Source organism: Hydractinia symbiolongicarpus, chromosome 1 (genome assembly GCF_029227915.1).
Source record: "Hydractinia symbiolongicarpus strain clone_291-10 chromosome 1, HSymV2.1, whole genome shotgun sequence".
In the NCBI taxonomy this organism is placed as follows: Eukaryota; Metazoa; Cnidaria; class Hydrozoa; order Anthoathecata; family Hydractiniidae; genus Hydractinia; species Hydractinia symbiolongicarpus.
In genome coordinates this window covers 15,755,164-15,771,089 of record NC_079875.1, presented here as the reverse complement: position 1 = coordinate 15,771,089, position 15,926 = coordinate 15,755,164, and the positions used below count along the sequence as shown (strand labels likewise).

At 32.4% G+C, this 15,926-nt stretch overlaps 1 protein-coding gene across 1 annotated transcript; it reads left to right on the top strand.

Annotated features, from left to right (window-relative positions):
* The first annotated feature begins 12 nt into the window (after nucleotides 1-12).
* On the top strand, nucleotides 13-15,028 carry LOC130642425 (conserved oligomeric Golgi complex subunit 1-like). The gene is made up of 25 exons (XM_057449519.1): nucleotides 13-142; nucleotides 752-796; nucleotides 2,623-2,689; nucleotides 2,766-2,854; nucleotides 4,283-4,349; nucleotides 4,625-4,750; nucleotides 5,670-5,735; nucleotides 5,816-5,857; nucleotides 5,937-6,023; nucleotides 6,418-6,454; nucleotides 6,542-6,646; nucleotides 6,933-7,001; nucleotides 7,140-7,211; nucleotides 8,083-8,164; nucleotides 8,788-8,911; nucleotides 9,537-9,656; nucleotides 10,139-10,380; nucleotides 10,465-10,588; nucleotides 11,122-11,345; nucleotides 11,462-11,837; nucleotides 12,056-12,132; nucleotides 12,672-12,846; nucleotides 13,490-13,621; nucleotides 14,137-14,313; nucleotides 14,752-15,028. Exons 1-25 carry the CDS (start codon nucleotides 60-62, stop codon nucleotides 14,830-14,832), a joined length of 2,889 nt encoding a protein of 962 aa, XP_057305502.1. The 5' UTR covers nucleotides 13-59; the 3' UTR covers nucleotides 14,833-15,028.
* The last annotated feature ends 898 nt before the right edge of the window (nucleotides 15,029-15,926 follow it).

Here is a 15,926-nt window from a genome sequence, read left to right as displayed (position 1 = left end):
CTGTATATTGTTATGTTTATTTTCAAAAAGAAACTAAAAAAAAGTGTCTATCCAACAATATGGCTGCAACACCCTCTGACGTCAACAATCTCTTTCAGACATGTGGAATTGATGACATTAAAATTGTGGAAAGAAAAATAAGGTATGGTTTAATGTACTGCTTAAATAATGTACTGCGAACCTATGAAGCTTGTTGGTATTGACAAATTAATGTATTATGTGCGTGTGCATACAGAGTTTCATTTGATTTCTACCTTTGCACATCAAGTATTTATTTTTAGTAGTATACACCAATGGACATTTTGTTTTTTTCCAGAAACACACTTTTTTTCTAGAAATAGACTTTCTTTATTTTCCTTTTTGTCAGCAATTTTTTTAATAGCTCTATCAAATTTATTTTTCGTGAAGACCATTATTTTAATCAATCAGTTCAAAACATTTCGAAGTTTTACAATGTGGTGACTATCAATTTTTTGAAGCTTAAACTCAGTGCAATAACTTAAGAGAGATTTTTAAAAAAGATGTTGAATTTTAGCTGTAATACAATATGTTTTTGATATTTTGTAAGGCAATGTGTCTCACAACAATTGATATACAGAGAGCTTTATATTAGCACACATCAGCACCAACATACATAGTGAGTGAGTAGAAGCTGTAAAATGAAGAAAATTAATCTTTTTACCAGTAGCACAAGATTAAATTTTTATTGGGTAAAAAGTGTTGTGAATATGAGTTCATTGTTTGTTTTTAGAAGTGAAATTGAAAAGAAGAAAGAAGATCTTCGTGTAATGGTTGGGTAAGCAATATTTTTTTAGAGTTTCTTAATTTTGAAGCAAACTTTAGTTACAAATATACAATTTTTTCTACAATATAAATTTTAAAAAAAAATGTTTAAAATTAAGGGGAATCTGCAATTATTTATTGTGTAACTAATTAATTTTTATAGACTCTTACAATTTGAAATCTACTACTATATCAGCAGGGCCAAATATATGCTAGAACTAAAAACCTTATAATGTGTCCACTCTGTCAGGAATATCAGGATTTGTCAGAATTTTAAAAGTTTGTATATACGCAAAATGTCAGGAAAATTTGGTCTCTTTATGAAATGTCAGGAAAAAATGACAGGATTTTTGTTCCTGCCACTACCGTATTTTCCGGTATATAACCCGCGGGTTATAAGTTGATTTTTACGACTTCCACCGTTGGTGCGGGTTATAATGTGGTGCGGGTTATGTGATAAGTTTTATATTTTCTGCTATTTATTGTGAAATTTAAAATTTATACATTTAATGAAGAAAATAGTACCAACGGGATAAAATGCGTACGGTAATATAACTCCATGCGCGATCCTATATCTACGTAATCTTACTTCAACTACGTGATTTATTTTTTTTTACACAGTGAAATTGCGTTCTTTAACTTTCTATTGCTTGCCAGTGCTAATATTATGAGCTCTCTCTCAAACACAATTCTGGAGATAATTTTTCTTTTGTGTTGAATATAATTCTAATCTATTTATATCTTTGCAATCACATTGAGCACATTGAAATGATTTGCTTCTGGTAATAGAGCAATATAGCAGGTATCATTTTTAGGTTAAATTGACAGGTATTTCACAACCTAGTGCCCAGGACTTATATATTATATAGATAAAAAATTTTCTTTTTATCTTCACTACCTTCGAGAAACAGGGGTCCACTAAAAATATCAAAAATAAATATAAAATACAATTAATAAGACACACACAACTATCTCCTCCTCATTGCCGCCATTCATTTTATCATGCACACTTTGACTGCTTAGATATAAATAGATAACAAAATTCTGTAAACATTAGAAAATAAAGTTCCGTACATCGCTGTTACAGACAATCCGTGATAATTATTATGTTGTTTATTTTTATGCCAAAAAAAACTTAAATATATATAAAAAACAGAGATTTTACTTTAGGTTTATCACCTGATAGAATGGGTTTTTTTTTGTTTTTTGCTTATTTGTCGATCTTCTGCATTAGCAGAAGACAAGGAAGTTAAGACTGGGAGAGTCGCTAGGTCAGCCACTCGGTTCTCGTGTTTGGTGTTCACGAGTTTAAGCATCCCCCACTTGTCTCCAGTATGAAAAAAACAGAACACACACACACATTTTTATAAAATGATTAGGGTAAGTAAAAATACGCTAAATTTTTTTCTTAACACAATGCGGGTTATACAAAGGTGCGGGTAAGTAAAACACATAAATTGAAATTTTATGCGGGTTATATGAAGGTGCAGGCTATCTGATAGCATCTAGTTTATAACTCACTAAAAAAGCGGAGCTGCGGGTTATATACCGGAAAATACGGTAAGTCCCCATAATGTATATGCTTTTTATTTTAATGTGTTGCTCAAGGGTAGTTTTTATCTTCAGGTTATATTTGTTTTATCCTTTGTTTCTTTTTTTCTTTATGTATAATTCATATTTTTTCTTAAACTGTCAGCTAGTTTATCAGCCATAACTATAGGAAAAATTTTGTAAAAAAATGTCAGAAATATCAAGGTCAACATTTGAATGGACACTGAGTTATTATTTTGCCAAACAGGATCAGTTTTCTAAAAGATGTTTTGTTAACAAACATGTTAGGGAGCGTTACAGAGATTTGATCAATGCTGCTGATACTATTCAAGACATGATGGTTGGAACATCTGAGGTGATAAATTGTTTATATGTTTTTTTGCTTGTTCCCTTTAATTTTTTAGTAACTGAATTCATCTACAATTTTATAGGTTTTTTCTGGTATTTCCGTCATTGATAATTTGTGTTCCAGTTTTGATACTGTTAAAGACAGCAACAAGTCAGACAAAAAAGTATCTGAGTAAGTTCTGCACACTTCTTTTTTTTGTTTTAACAATTTTAACAATTTTTTTTAAAAAAAAAATTGTTAAAATTGTTTTACCTAAGGTTGTCGTTAATTAATTGTGGATTTGCCTTGGACTCGTAGTTTTGTTACAGGATCAGTCAGTTTATTACTTTACCTTTTCGTCAGACCAAAAATGATCATTTTACTGTCTACTCTTATCTTCTCCTGAGCCTCGTTTTACTGTATCCTGCTGTGTCTAATTTCCGAACGCTGTTTGTTGTCATTCTTAGTCCTTGTGTATCAAGCACAGTTGTACGTAAAAAAAGATGACCTTTGTTCTTTAATAGTTAAAAGTTAAATAATTGACTTTAATTCTTAAAGTTCAGCGCTGCACAGTCACTTCTGCACTATCTTTACTAACTAATTTTTGCAAAAAAAGTGTTAATCAATTCACCTTTACAATATTTATGCATTGATAAAGTTTGACTACACATCCCTTATTTGGTCTAAAATTACGGATGACAGAAAATGTGAAAATTTGCTTTACTTAAGTAAATCTGAAATTCTTTAAATGTAAATACTTTGAGAACGAAGAGAGCTTTTTGGATGATTTAAAAAGACTTGTTAACCAACTTTTAAGCTCTATAATATAACTCCAACATCATTTTATACCTCAGGTTCCCTTTAAAGTTTAGGCTGCAATTGCATTGTATGTCTTTGGCCAAATTAAAAGATTTGACATTTCTAGCTTACTGAGTGGTGAAGAAAAGCTATCCATATTTTAATAGCCTAGGTAGTGAATATTGACACACCTCTACACAGCTAAATGTTTCTGCAAAATTAAAAAAAAGGCAACTTATATTATTGTAACAACATTCATTTTACCATGGGTGCTATTTTAATGTGAAGAACTTTATTTATTATTTTCTGTACAAAACTTTGAATTTTGTAAATTTATTTTTCCAAATTTAACAGTTTTACATACCTTGTGGGAGTAAATTTTTAATTTGTGATTTTATAGTATAAAAATCCAAATTTGATACTAAGTTAGACTATTTTAACTGAAAGTTTAAAATGTGTTGTATTTTTTTAAGCTTTTGAGGTTTCACTTCGTGCTGAGGCAGCTTAGACATGTAGTGTTTATACTCATTCTGAATATCTCAGAGATGAAAGTATGTGTCACCATACACCCTGGTACCAAAGTAGAATACGGGGTTTGGGCAATTAGAGAACGGGTATTTGCATAGGGGGAAATTATTTCTTTTTTAACAAGTATGATAAAGGTCCGCATCTTTAACCTTACAATGCCTCTAAAAGCCTCATCCTCAGTTTTTTAAACATTAGTTGTGCAACCAAACTAAACCCCGACTGTGTAAGCCAACGTATGCAAAATAGTGTCCTGTAAAACATGTTTTCATTTATTAATTTTTATGTTCATCATAGATCGAAAGAGCATGCTTTTTATTCCTTGGCTACACAAATGGATTTGCTTGTGGATACGCCAGAAAAAGTAAGCAGACTGATTTAAAAATTGTCTGAAAATTATGATTTAACCGTTTTGTGTTGACCATTGCATCTTGTGTTTTTAAAATTAAAATAAATAATAAATAATTCAGTAGTGCATGCTAGTGTTTTTCCAATTACATAGAGTTTTGAGAATCTAATAAAGTGCATAAAAAATAAGCCATGCAACATTTATTGGTACTTAAATATTGTGTTCTGGACAACAGACAGAATGTAATGTTGTATTTTCTATTAAAATATTGGTATATACTATTTTCAAAGATTTGGAGTGCATTGGATACACATCAATATTTGCTTGCTGCTCAGTTATACTTGTTTTCTCAACACATTGTGAATAGAAGCTTGAATATTAATGTTGGACAATCAAGACAAAACAGAGATGTTTATGTAAGTATCTTATTTACTCTTTTGTATTATATGCTTAACTAGTCGATAAGGCCTGTGGAAAAATCCACCAAGGCAGGATAAAAATTTTGATGACGTCAACAACTCATCCACTAAAAAAAATTTAGAATTTTGTTTTCACGTTGCCTCTATTGTGGAAAGCTTAAAGCGCTGATCAGGAAAATGTATATGATCATGTGCTTTTGATGAGCGGTTATTGAGATAGGAGGGTTTAAAAATTTTGCTGACGTCAGGAATGACCCGAAGATAAAAATTTTTTTGAGAGATTTGAATTCCTGCTGCCTTCATTGTATAGATCTTGAAACGCTGATCAAGAAAATGTACAGGATCATGTACTTGTGACAAACGGTTGCAGAGATATTAGGGTTTGAAGGTTTTTTGATGACGTCATCAACCCGTCCACTCCGAAACAGATTTGGGGACCCAGGTTTGGAAAAGTTACCCAAATTGGTCCTGGGGGTCCCTAGCTACCCACCCGGTGAAAAATCATTGACGTCACCACCTCGTTTCCAAGTTATTTGGCTTCAAAGTTTTAAGTGCATTGTAATGGCTTCATTAATTTAATATAAGATATTGACGTTAAAGTAGTGTTATTGACGTCGCGCCATAACGTCATAAAATTTAACATTTGAGACATACTTTTTTCGGCAACTTCAAAGGAAATTTCGGAGACTTTAAAGGAAAATAACGATATCCACTATGACCGTCACATACACTCCGTATTATTATAAGAGATAAATTTTGAAGAAAGTTCTAGGAAAATTTTCTCTTTACTGTTTTTTTTGTTTTACCATTTTTAAGGCCTGAAAATGAAAACCTGATTAGCAAAATACTTCTTTTAAATTTAATTGATGTGGCTGCAGTTGTCAACCATGTTTCATATTTTGCTTACTTTCTCCAGGCTTCCTTTCCCATTCTGCACCACCAGTGGGCAGCCATTAGTCACTTCAAACCATCCATTTTAAAGGTAAGCCAAACTTACACGATGATTATTTCTCAGTGCATTATTGTTTTCTCAGTTTTTCTACAGCTGTACTCTTTTACTAGGGTGGCAGAACATCACTTAAAGAAGCCACACTTCCTGATAAGGTAACAATTGTTGTTGTGTTACCACTACATTGTTTTCTTTAGTTTGTTAATGAATGTGTTTTTACGTAACTTCTTTTAGGCGTTATCTGAAAGTCTTTGCTGCATATCATTGCTGGACAATCTGTCACCACGACAAATGTTCACAGAGTTTTTGATGGCAAGAAAGGTATTTACATACGTTGCATGGTTGTCAATGTTGTCTTGTGTAGTTCCCCCTTAAAGGAAAGGAAATTGCACTAACCATTAGGCATTCTCTCTTGTTATAATTAAGTTATATTATTTGCCTATCTTCTTGTTAGTAATTCTGTGTCACTCAATGCAGCTTAGAAATTCTGTTTTTTTTATTTTTATTTTTGTTTTTGTTTCGTGAGATAATTTTATATTAGTCATCTCTTCCAAATCATTTTCAACTTACGACCATGTACCCAATAATAAACATGTGTTATTTAAAATATAAGAAAACATAAGAAAATGGTAAGAAGTCAATTAAAGGCGAGAAACAAGAGAGAATAACATTGTATATTCTTATGTTTGTTTTTTACAGTTCGTTTTTGTTTTAGTCTGCAATACAAGATGTATTTCACTCAAGTTTCCACTGTAAGTATCAGTCCAGTTTATCATTTTAAGTATTTACCTGTTTGTGTTTTACGCAAGTTTGTGTATTGTTGTAATTTTATCATTTAGCTATCAGTGTAAAGAAACAGATATGCGACATCACTTACATGCTACGGTTGAGTATTCAACAAATGATAACGCTGTTTTATTCTAGTGAGAGCAAAACTTCTGAAGGTAAACATGATATAACACTATATCTTTCCTGTGTTATTAGTTAATTAGCCAAAGTCCTTTTGTATTTAACTTGATGCACTTTAAATTAACATGGGCAAAAAAAATTTATGGCAAAACCTTTAAATTTAAATTCAGATAGGGATTTGTCCTTAATAAAAGTTTCATTTATAAAAAGAAAATAATTTTAATTGTTAAAAAAGTGCCATTAAAATATTTTTGCCTTATGCTGTTTTCTTTTTGCTTGTTTTTACGGTATGTCTACTACTACAGTGTGTTTTGTGTTTAGATGCAAAACCATTGTTCTACAAGGTTCTACAAAATATTACTGCACAGAAAGGCCCCAATACAACACCTTGTGAGTTAACGAAATAATGTGTTTTGGTTTGTTTCAATATTCTCTTGTTAAGTCAGATGATTTTCTTGGTTGTTTATCCTGTTCTTCTTTTTCAGTTTTTAGGCTTAAAAACTAGGTGACATATTTTTTTACGTTTAGTATTTCAAACACTGTTCGGTAATGATGTTGATGTGTTTACAGTTTCGCGCTACTTACCACCAACTGTTTCAGGTTTGTTTTCTAGTTATGTTGTTTTGTTGGTGATGTATGGAAATTTTGTATAGATGAAATAAAAATAAGTAAAAAAGGATGATATGATAAGCAGTGATGATAAAGTGAAGCAGCAGTAAATGTATACATAACATTCATTGGATTTAACTCTCTACTGCTACCAGCTGGGCAAATACACATTAGCATTGGGATAACTTTTTGTGTATACTATTCAAACCTTTTGTTAAAGATTCAATTTTTTCAAGTAGATGGACAGAAGATTATTTTTGTGGTTATAATATCTGTTTTGTCAGCTTTACGATTGTTTTACCATCCTTGTGGAAAAAAACATTGCACTTTTCTATTACTAAAAAGACCTTGAAACATAGACAAGATGCCTAATTTCGAAGTTTGTTGCCACCAAGTGATTACATACACTATTTCTATATTGAAGTCGTACATTTTGAACTCATGAATGTTCATATTGGAATTAGGAGTTACGATCCTGGGTTATTTGAGTAAGTCTCTACTACAGTATTCGTGGCTTGAGTTATGTTGTTGTGTGGGAGGGATAGAAAATGCCACCAATCTTTACCTTTAAATGCTGTCCACCTAACCTACGTGTGTGCAAAAGTGGTGCCTTTACAACCGACTATTGACTATTTGGCCCTGCTGTCTATGTTAAAAAAACGACAGAAAAAATACCTTTGTTTCATTTATTTTGTCAGCAATTGCAGTTTTAAAACAATTCTTTTTGTATTAAATAAAGCTGCTTACGTAGTTCTAATGAAAGTGGGTAAAGGAGTCACAGTGTTACCTTTTTAGTATTCGAACCAATCTGTTGTTCAAATATGTTGTGGTGGTATGTCTTACTTCTCTTATTTTATTTCAGAGTTTGTACCAAAGTTGCGTGATGTTCCTGTTTCCATATCTGTTTCATATCTTCAAAAGCATGCTATTGAATGGCTAAGTGGGTATGTTTTGTTTCTTGAATCACAATTTGACGAAATTAAAACTGAAAAAACTCAGACTAGAAATTTTTGGAATAAACTTTCATTACAGGTGACAAGTGTCGAAAGTTCTATGTTCGGCTTTCTGAAATTATTTCTGAAAAGCACAAACATATTTTTTCAATAATTATAGCTAAAATAAAACGTTAGACGTGATTTGCGCTTATCACGTCTATATGCATGTGTTTTCGAGGAGTCATTCAGTCTTTTCATCTCTGTCGATGGATCCTAATGTTAGTGAAACTACTTCCTGTATGTTTTGCGACGCTTATAGTTCCGCTACCTTTATATATGGTACATATTTCGACATCACCAGAATAGTATTTTTTTTTTGTAGAACGGAAGCCGTTATAGAAACAGGCCAATATTATTTCATTGTAATATATGTATATTGGTTTTTATTTAAATAAGGTTAATTTCCTTAGAGAATGTAAACGTTCATCTCAAAATTCAACTGAAAACACCTTTTAAAAAAATTCAAAGGATAATTTTCTTCGAATTGTTGAATTACTATTTTGAATACTTTCATGAAATGCTAAAACCAACTAACAAGTAGTCTAAAGTAGTTACCAACAATTTTTGTATAGGTCTATCAAAGATGTACATCACGGTGTTAAGAATTTACTGTCGTTTGTCAACAACATTAAAGGCCTTGCTGTTATACGTGATGCTGTGTTCGAGCTACTTAGATCGGACACTTTGGTTGAGAATGTAAGTTTAAGTTAGTTTGTTAGATGATGACCAAATTAGAGATTGTTATACGGTTACATAAGGAGTTGAAACTTAACATTCTATATCAGAAGATTGCTATAGTATGTAGAGGAAGAAAGGAAAAGTTCTTAGTTTTAAATAATTTTAAATCCTCGTTTTGACATCAATTTAAAAAATAGACCCTTTCTTGTGTTATGCTTTTTCTTAGGTTTTTTAAAATAAGTAACAAAATTGTTGTCAGATTTCACTATGTGTGCAAAAAAAATGTAATTCACAAAAAAACTGCAGCGCATCAAAGAAATTAAATAAAGGCTATATTTTACTAGGTAAATTTTACTTATAATTTTACACTTTATTATTCTTTGTACTATCCAATATTTCCTGTTACTACGCAAAAATTAACAAATTCTGTGCATCTTCATTTCAAAATGCTGACGTTTATTTTATTTTACAAAAATTGTTCACAAACATACTGAGCAGGGCTAATGAATAATATCCTAAAAAAAAATTATAAAACATTTATGGAGTGTGACTGAAAACTTTGAAGCTGAGGCACCCTGAAACAGCCATTTTAGGATAATAATTTTTTAACAGCAAGAAAAGTAGTAATACTTGTTTTATTAAGGAAACTGCGAATGATGAGGAAAAGGAGAAAACTTGGGAAGAATACTGTCGCTTGTGCTTGAACCGTTCATTATCAATTTGGGATGAATTCTTTCGACCTCTATTTGTAGAACGAGCCAAGGTAGGGTATATTACTATATTATTTGCCGTTTTTTGCCTCTGCTTAAAATGGTCATAATTATCTGCTGTCAACATCTTTTTTTTAACTAAAATTGAGGTAAGGGATAAAAAAACGTGCATCATGATGGCAACTAAAATTTTCCTGTTTTGTGTTGAAATGAAAGTTATTAAAATAAACAAAAAAAGATATCAAATGTCAGTGACATTAACATTTCCATTTTTCACACATGGCGCCATTTTTTCTTTGAATTGGGCTGAAATATCCATATTGCCTAATCAGAAAAATAAAAGTAAGACTAAAGTGACAATTTTTTTAATAGTGAGGAACAATCTTGTCTGGTAAGGTAGGGTATTATATACTCTGATTCCATCAAGTGGATAAAATTGTCATCTTTTGAATGTGACAATCTTCACATTAAATTAATAGGAGCTAACTAATATCGAAGATTTAAGTAACCTTTTTTTCTTTTTTCTCATTCCTAGATTATTTTGGAAAAACAATTCTCCACGTGTTTTTCTGTACTATCTGGCAGTCTACATGACGTTCTGGTGCATTTGGACGACTCACAGAACGGTATAGACGATTCATGCTGGGACCATGATCTGAACGGTTTTACATGGCATGAGTTTCCACAAGATTTTTCTTCACTGCTGGACACGAATGCTGAAGGTGTTGAAGGGATGCTTTCTTTGAAAGTAAAATCATTCACCCCTTCTATTAAAAGGTAGAGAACAAAATTTATGCGTTTACTGTATGGTCAGCCATGCTAAATATTGTTTTTTTTACAAAATTAATACTTTTTATATAGGCTGTGTGTTCAGTTAAACGATAGTTTGCACTCCATCTTAATAGACGTCAAGCACTTTTTCTGTGAACCCGATGAAGATAAGTTGGATGAGAATGAAAGAAGAAGGAGAGCTATAAAAAAAGATGTAAGTAGTGGAGGATGCTCTTGAAATAAGAGTCCTCTGTTTGGTGTTGTTTCAGTATTTGCTGTGCTGTTTCACGTACAATGTGCAGGATTTGTTTTTCTGTGGTTAACATAGTTTGAGCTTTTGTGGGTTTTTCAAAAGGACATGAACATATGTTTCGATGTTGGAGAGTGATGCCTTGTTTGCTAATGTGTTACACCTATTCCCAGAGATTCTTGGAATGTCAGCTTTATCCCTGCTGATGTGCAGTGGTGACCTTTCTGCTTTTCCCGAAGGGTTGCATCTTCGAATTGTCAGTAGTCAGTACAAGAGTATAAATACTATATAGTGTTCTGTCATTCAAGGTCCCATCTTTCTTGATCCTAAATTTGTGGCTATCTTCCATGACAACTGTCATTTTCTCACCAACTTTCATTCCCTTACCAAACCATCTGCCAATGTCACCCATTTATTTCGAAAAGTGAAATGGCAAATATTTTTTGTAACAAAAAAACGAAGCAAAATTCGTGATAGAAACTGTGTTTCCTTTACAGGTACAAAAATTAATTTTTGATTCCGAAGATGTCGCCCCTAACCAAAAAGACCCTTTCGAAAAATACGGTGACGCGAATATCATGAAAGAGAGTTTGAACTCACTTTTTACAGAAAAAGTAAAAGAGCTGTGCAAAAATATAAACACTATGTTGAACGAGGTTGAGAAGAAGTTGGGAAGTGTGAACACAGATGATGCGATAGCAGCTACTGCAGAGCTGGATAAGTATGGTTTTTTGAAATTATATTATGGCTAAACTAACGGGTTTCAAATTTGCGAGAAGAACCATGTTAGTTAGTTTTGTTGCACCTACATTTATATATATTTTTGTTTTGTTTTAGAGCTACGTTTCTAAGTCGATTTTGCCTTGGTGTCCCAGATTTGTGTTATAACATACCGAAAGTCATCGAGTACGATTCCAATCTGAACAAACCCCAGTTAAAACGACAAATTTCACGACAGCTGAGTCGAAAACATTTAACCAAGAAAACAGAAGGCTTCAAAACAATGGAGGATGACTTCGCTGAGCAAAGTAGATTTGGTTTCTCTCTATGGACAAAGTGGATAGCGAACGTTACGCTTTCCTTGGTTCAAAAAATGCTTTCATCATCAGAAGATCTGACTTTGTTTGCCACGACAAACTGGGAAGATGTGACAATCGAAGAGGAGAATGAAAGTGGAGAAAAAGTCAAATCAAATATAAGAGTACCTGCACAGGTACGAAGTAACCAATGTGTTTTTATTTATAGCTCTAGAGAGAACACGCACAGTATGTGATTTCGGAATTAAGATACCATCTTTATATTTTTACCGCGATGGGGAAAGTTGAACTTTGAACCCTCTGTTCTCAGACCAAAGCATACAGAAATGTTTGATTATTAGAACATTTCAAACAACTTTGATCTGAATGTTTTCAATTTATTTTTTTCTGCTAGATTTCGTTTTATTTGTCATCGTTGCTGTATCGACTTGCGGAAGAGTTTCATCGTGTCGGCGGAAGTAAAATGGACAGGTATGTATGTAACTTGCGCTAGTTTTGTTTCTTCTATTTCTTCTCCATTATATATTTATCTTATTAATTTCAAATATTTTTGGGATTTTGATATCTTTGGGGAAATTTTTGAGATGCTCTGATGGAACGTTAACCAAAAGAAAAGTCGTGTTTTACAAATCGAAGAAATCACATGTCGGTATATGTGATTCCTCCCGTTTTAAATTTCGGCTTTGTTAAAATCAAATCATGCACCACTTGCTTATTTCATATAGTAAACCGAATTAAAAATATACCTACATCCTAAGCAAAAATCTTTGAGCTGACTGTAAATTTGATGAGGTGTATTTTTATTTCAGTCACTCTGTTGAATGCGAGTTTTCATGTTTAAAGGGGATTTAGACAGTTTTATGCTTTTTCGCACGAAAGGGAAATAGGTTTCATTCTGGGAAAAGCACTTGAGACTGGTAAATAATTTAGCCATCCTGTAATCAGTGCAAGGAGAAACAAATCTTTTAAAGCATTTTATCGTCTAAGTAACACGGTCTCTTTTTTAACAGGCAAACAATCAGTTCGCTTTTAACCAACATTGGCGAATCAATCTTTTCCTCCCATGAGTCGTTTGTAACTGAACTGAAACAAAAAGTATTGTTTCAAAATAAAGCGTTGCAAATGATATTCGATGTTAAGTTTGTTTCGAAGATCTTTGGCGGAAACACTGACGCAAAAGATGAGGTAGATATTATTTGTTTTGTTTTTTAGGTCAGTGTGGCTAGGAAAATCAAGACACCTGGAAGATTTAGATGTTTTTTTGCCCAGGGATTTTTTTTTGGTTTAAGAGATGCTTTCAATAGTGTTCTTTTGAAATTTAATTTGCTTACATTCTTAAATAATCGTTTCCAATCCACTGCATTTATGGTCTAGGCGTTGTACCGAGGCGAACATTAGGAACTTGCTTGATAACCTTTATATTTCACATCCCTTCCCCTGCATACATTTTTGTGGACTACTGAGGAGAGTAATAAAATTGACTTTTGTGTTTACGATGGCAGTACTGTGGTGGTAAAATATCAGGTAGTAAGGTGAGGCAAAAAAAAGAAATATACTATTAGCAGCCTAACGCCTGACCCTAACAATTTAATTGGGTAATGAAAAAAAAACGTAAATATTAGTGTTTCAGGATTTTCTCTCGCGATTAGAGCGGGCATCCTAAAACTAGAGAAATTTAAACTTTTGATAAATAATTTTGAAAAAAGCTACTGGATTTATCCATAGTAACATTGCACGTGAAAAGAACTAATCTTACTTCTACATACTTACTACATACATGAAAATCCTGCCAAACAGACATTTTTATCAAGTTTTATGGGCTTTTTAGGCGCTGGTAAAGTATCGACAACATGCAAATAAGTTGATTGACGAATTAGAGAAATTTGTTGATCCCTTTGACTTAGACGTATTCACCCCACACATCAATACTTTCGTACAACGACAACTTCAAAGAACTTCGGTAAGTCTAAACACTCCAATTGTTTTTTGGAATCGGGTTTAGGCTCGATATCCGCTTATTTCTAAACTTGTTTTCTAAGCCTAGCACTAGGCGCTTTGAGTGAACCGATCGAGTGATTTTAAAAGCGCATGGTTAATAGATGCATAAGTATAAAAAGTAATGTATCGTATCCAGCGAGTTCCAGCTTTGTAGTGTTTCATTTGAACCTCCTTGTTGACCTGGATGTTTTGTTTTTTGACTACTTTAAAAACGATTTTATGAACATTTATAGAGCCTGGCCATTTTTTTGTATCCTTAAATTCCTTTCTTTCAAGAGCTCTGTCAATTTACTTTTAAATTGTGTCAATATTTCATCTCAGCCTCGTGTTTCTTATAAACATGTCTAACATGAAAAAAAATTTGGAGGCCATTTATTGCATCCAAAGAATATAAACAACTCCAAGCGTGTTGTTGTTAATAGCGCACGCCAGAAAAAAGTTTTGTTTTGCTAAAGTTTTTATCAACTATTTTTTTAGTTAATATTTGGTTCTATATCCAGTTTGAACAAACACTCTTTACAAGTTAGCACGACACGAATTTCTTCCTTATCGCAAGAAGAACATAGCGTCGTACAACTCGTCCCCAACCCTCCAAGGTTTATGTTGCTACCCATGAGCGGTTATAATTCAAAAGATAAACAAGACACAAACAAGGTATTATTCATTGTGATTAGTTAAAACTATTTTTTTTTTGAATAGCTACTGGTTGACGCCGTTGTACTTTGTCTCTGAAATAAATGGTTGAAAAAGCAACCCAGGGTATCCACTGGAAAGACCGGTATTTTTAGTGTAAATGTCAGGAAAATGAATTAGGAATTTCAGAATGGTCAAAGGCAAGCTGTCTTTTTTTTAATATATTGGAAAGTATTAAACTGTATGTTATCTATTTCTAAACGATTAATAATATAGAATTGTTCGCTATGTCAGGAAATAAGTGATTATTACTAAGTAGACACCCTAACAACCGAACTGCAACGAATATGTACTAGACTTATTTTTCTTTTCATTCACTTGAGAAGATAAAATTACTTTAATATTTTTTATTGGTGTTATTATTAAATTCACTTTTTGTTTATATATTTATTTCCTTAGGTTGAATACTTCAGTCAACAACAACAATCCAGTCCTCTGTTCGTTCATCAATCACAAATCACTCTGCAAGGTTTAGTTTAAACCATGGATTAGTTTATTATGACTATTATATATAACTTATTTATATTATCATATCTACCTATACACAATTTTATTTATCTTGCTTTCGGATACATTGCCAGAAATACTTTTTCTGGACAAAATCTTTGTCACATCAGTTTTAAAATTTCGAAATTTTTAACTTTCGAAATGTTCCCCGATTCTAGTTTTAATAATATGCTGATTTAGATATTATGTTTCCTGTTGCTTTGTTAACCAAACTCTTGAAGTGTTTTGTTTTTTTGTTGTTGTTTTTTTTTTTTGGGGGGGGGGGGGGGGGTAACTTGCTTTTTGGTTGGTACTAGCTACAAAAAGAAACAGGAAACGTTTGCATTTTTTACACACTACGTTTTTCTGCTTTTTTTATACATAATTCCTAATTGTAAATTATAATTCATATGTGACATCGTTTGGTCTGAATTTTCTTCGAACTTACAATAGAATATCACTCTTTTATTTTTGAAAATTAAATAATTTTATTCAAATGCTTTCAGCATGCGGTTGCAGTTTGACTACGAAGGGAGAGTACATGAGATAGGATAGATATATGAAAAACATGAAGCACTTTAAGTGCAATCATCTTTATAGAAACGCAATTGTATATTATGTTAGGAGTAAATAATAAAATTGAAATTCAGTCAATTAAAAAGCCGAGACTGCGTATTTTTAATTTGCGTGGGAGGCGTTTGCTTTATGGTAGAGCATTTAACCGAGATAAATATAACGCTACTGTTGTTAATGAACATGTAGAAGAAGTAGGCAGTTTTCTTATTCGTTCTATCTGTTCGGCTTTTCTTTAGGCTATGATAACCACTGCCCTGTAACTGATCTTTTTGAAGTCGTATCATGTTAACATTTCGTACACATGAGTTTTTTTTTAAGAATTGTTCTAGCGGACATTTTCATGCAACCTCGATCGCCAGACCTATCAATAAGCTCAGCGCTGATAAGAGTCAAAAAGTCATGGAGACAAAATTTATCTTCATGTTATTCGTGAGAAAAGAATAAAATGATATTAGTAGCTACGTAATCGAAGTAAATTATGTATCCATAAGATTAGTTGGTGTTGGACTCGG

Bases quoted from the DNA above. Each gene is read 5' to 3' on its own strand.
- LOC130642425 (XM_057449519.1), top strand. From the start codon at position 60: ATGGCTGCAACACCCTCTGACGTCAACAATCTCTTTCAGACATGTGGA. The intron at 8,912-9,536 runs GTAAGTTTAAGT...TGTTTTATTAAG, and splicing joins CGGACACTTTGGTTGAGAAT to GAAACTGCGAATGATGAGGA. The intron at 9,657-10,138 runs GTAGGGTATATT...TCTCATTCCTAG, and splicing joins TATTTGTAGAACGAGCCAAG to ATTATTTTGGAAAAACAATT.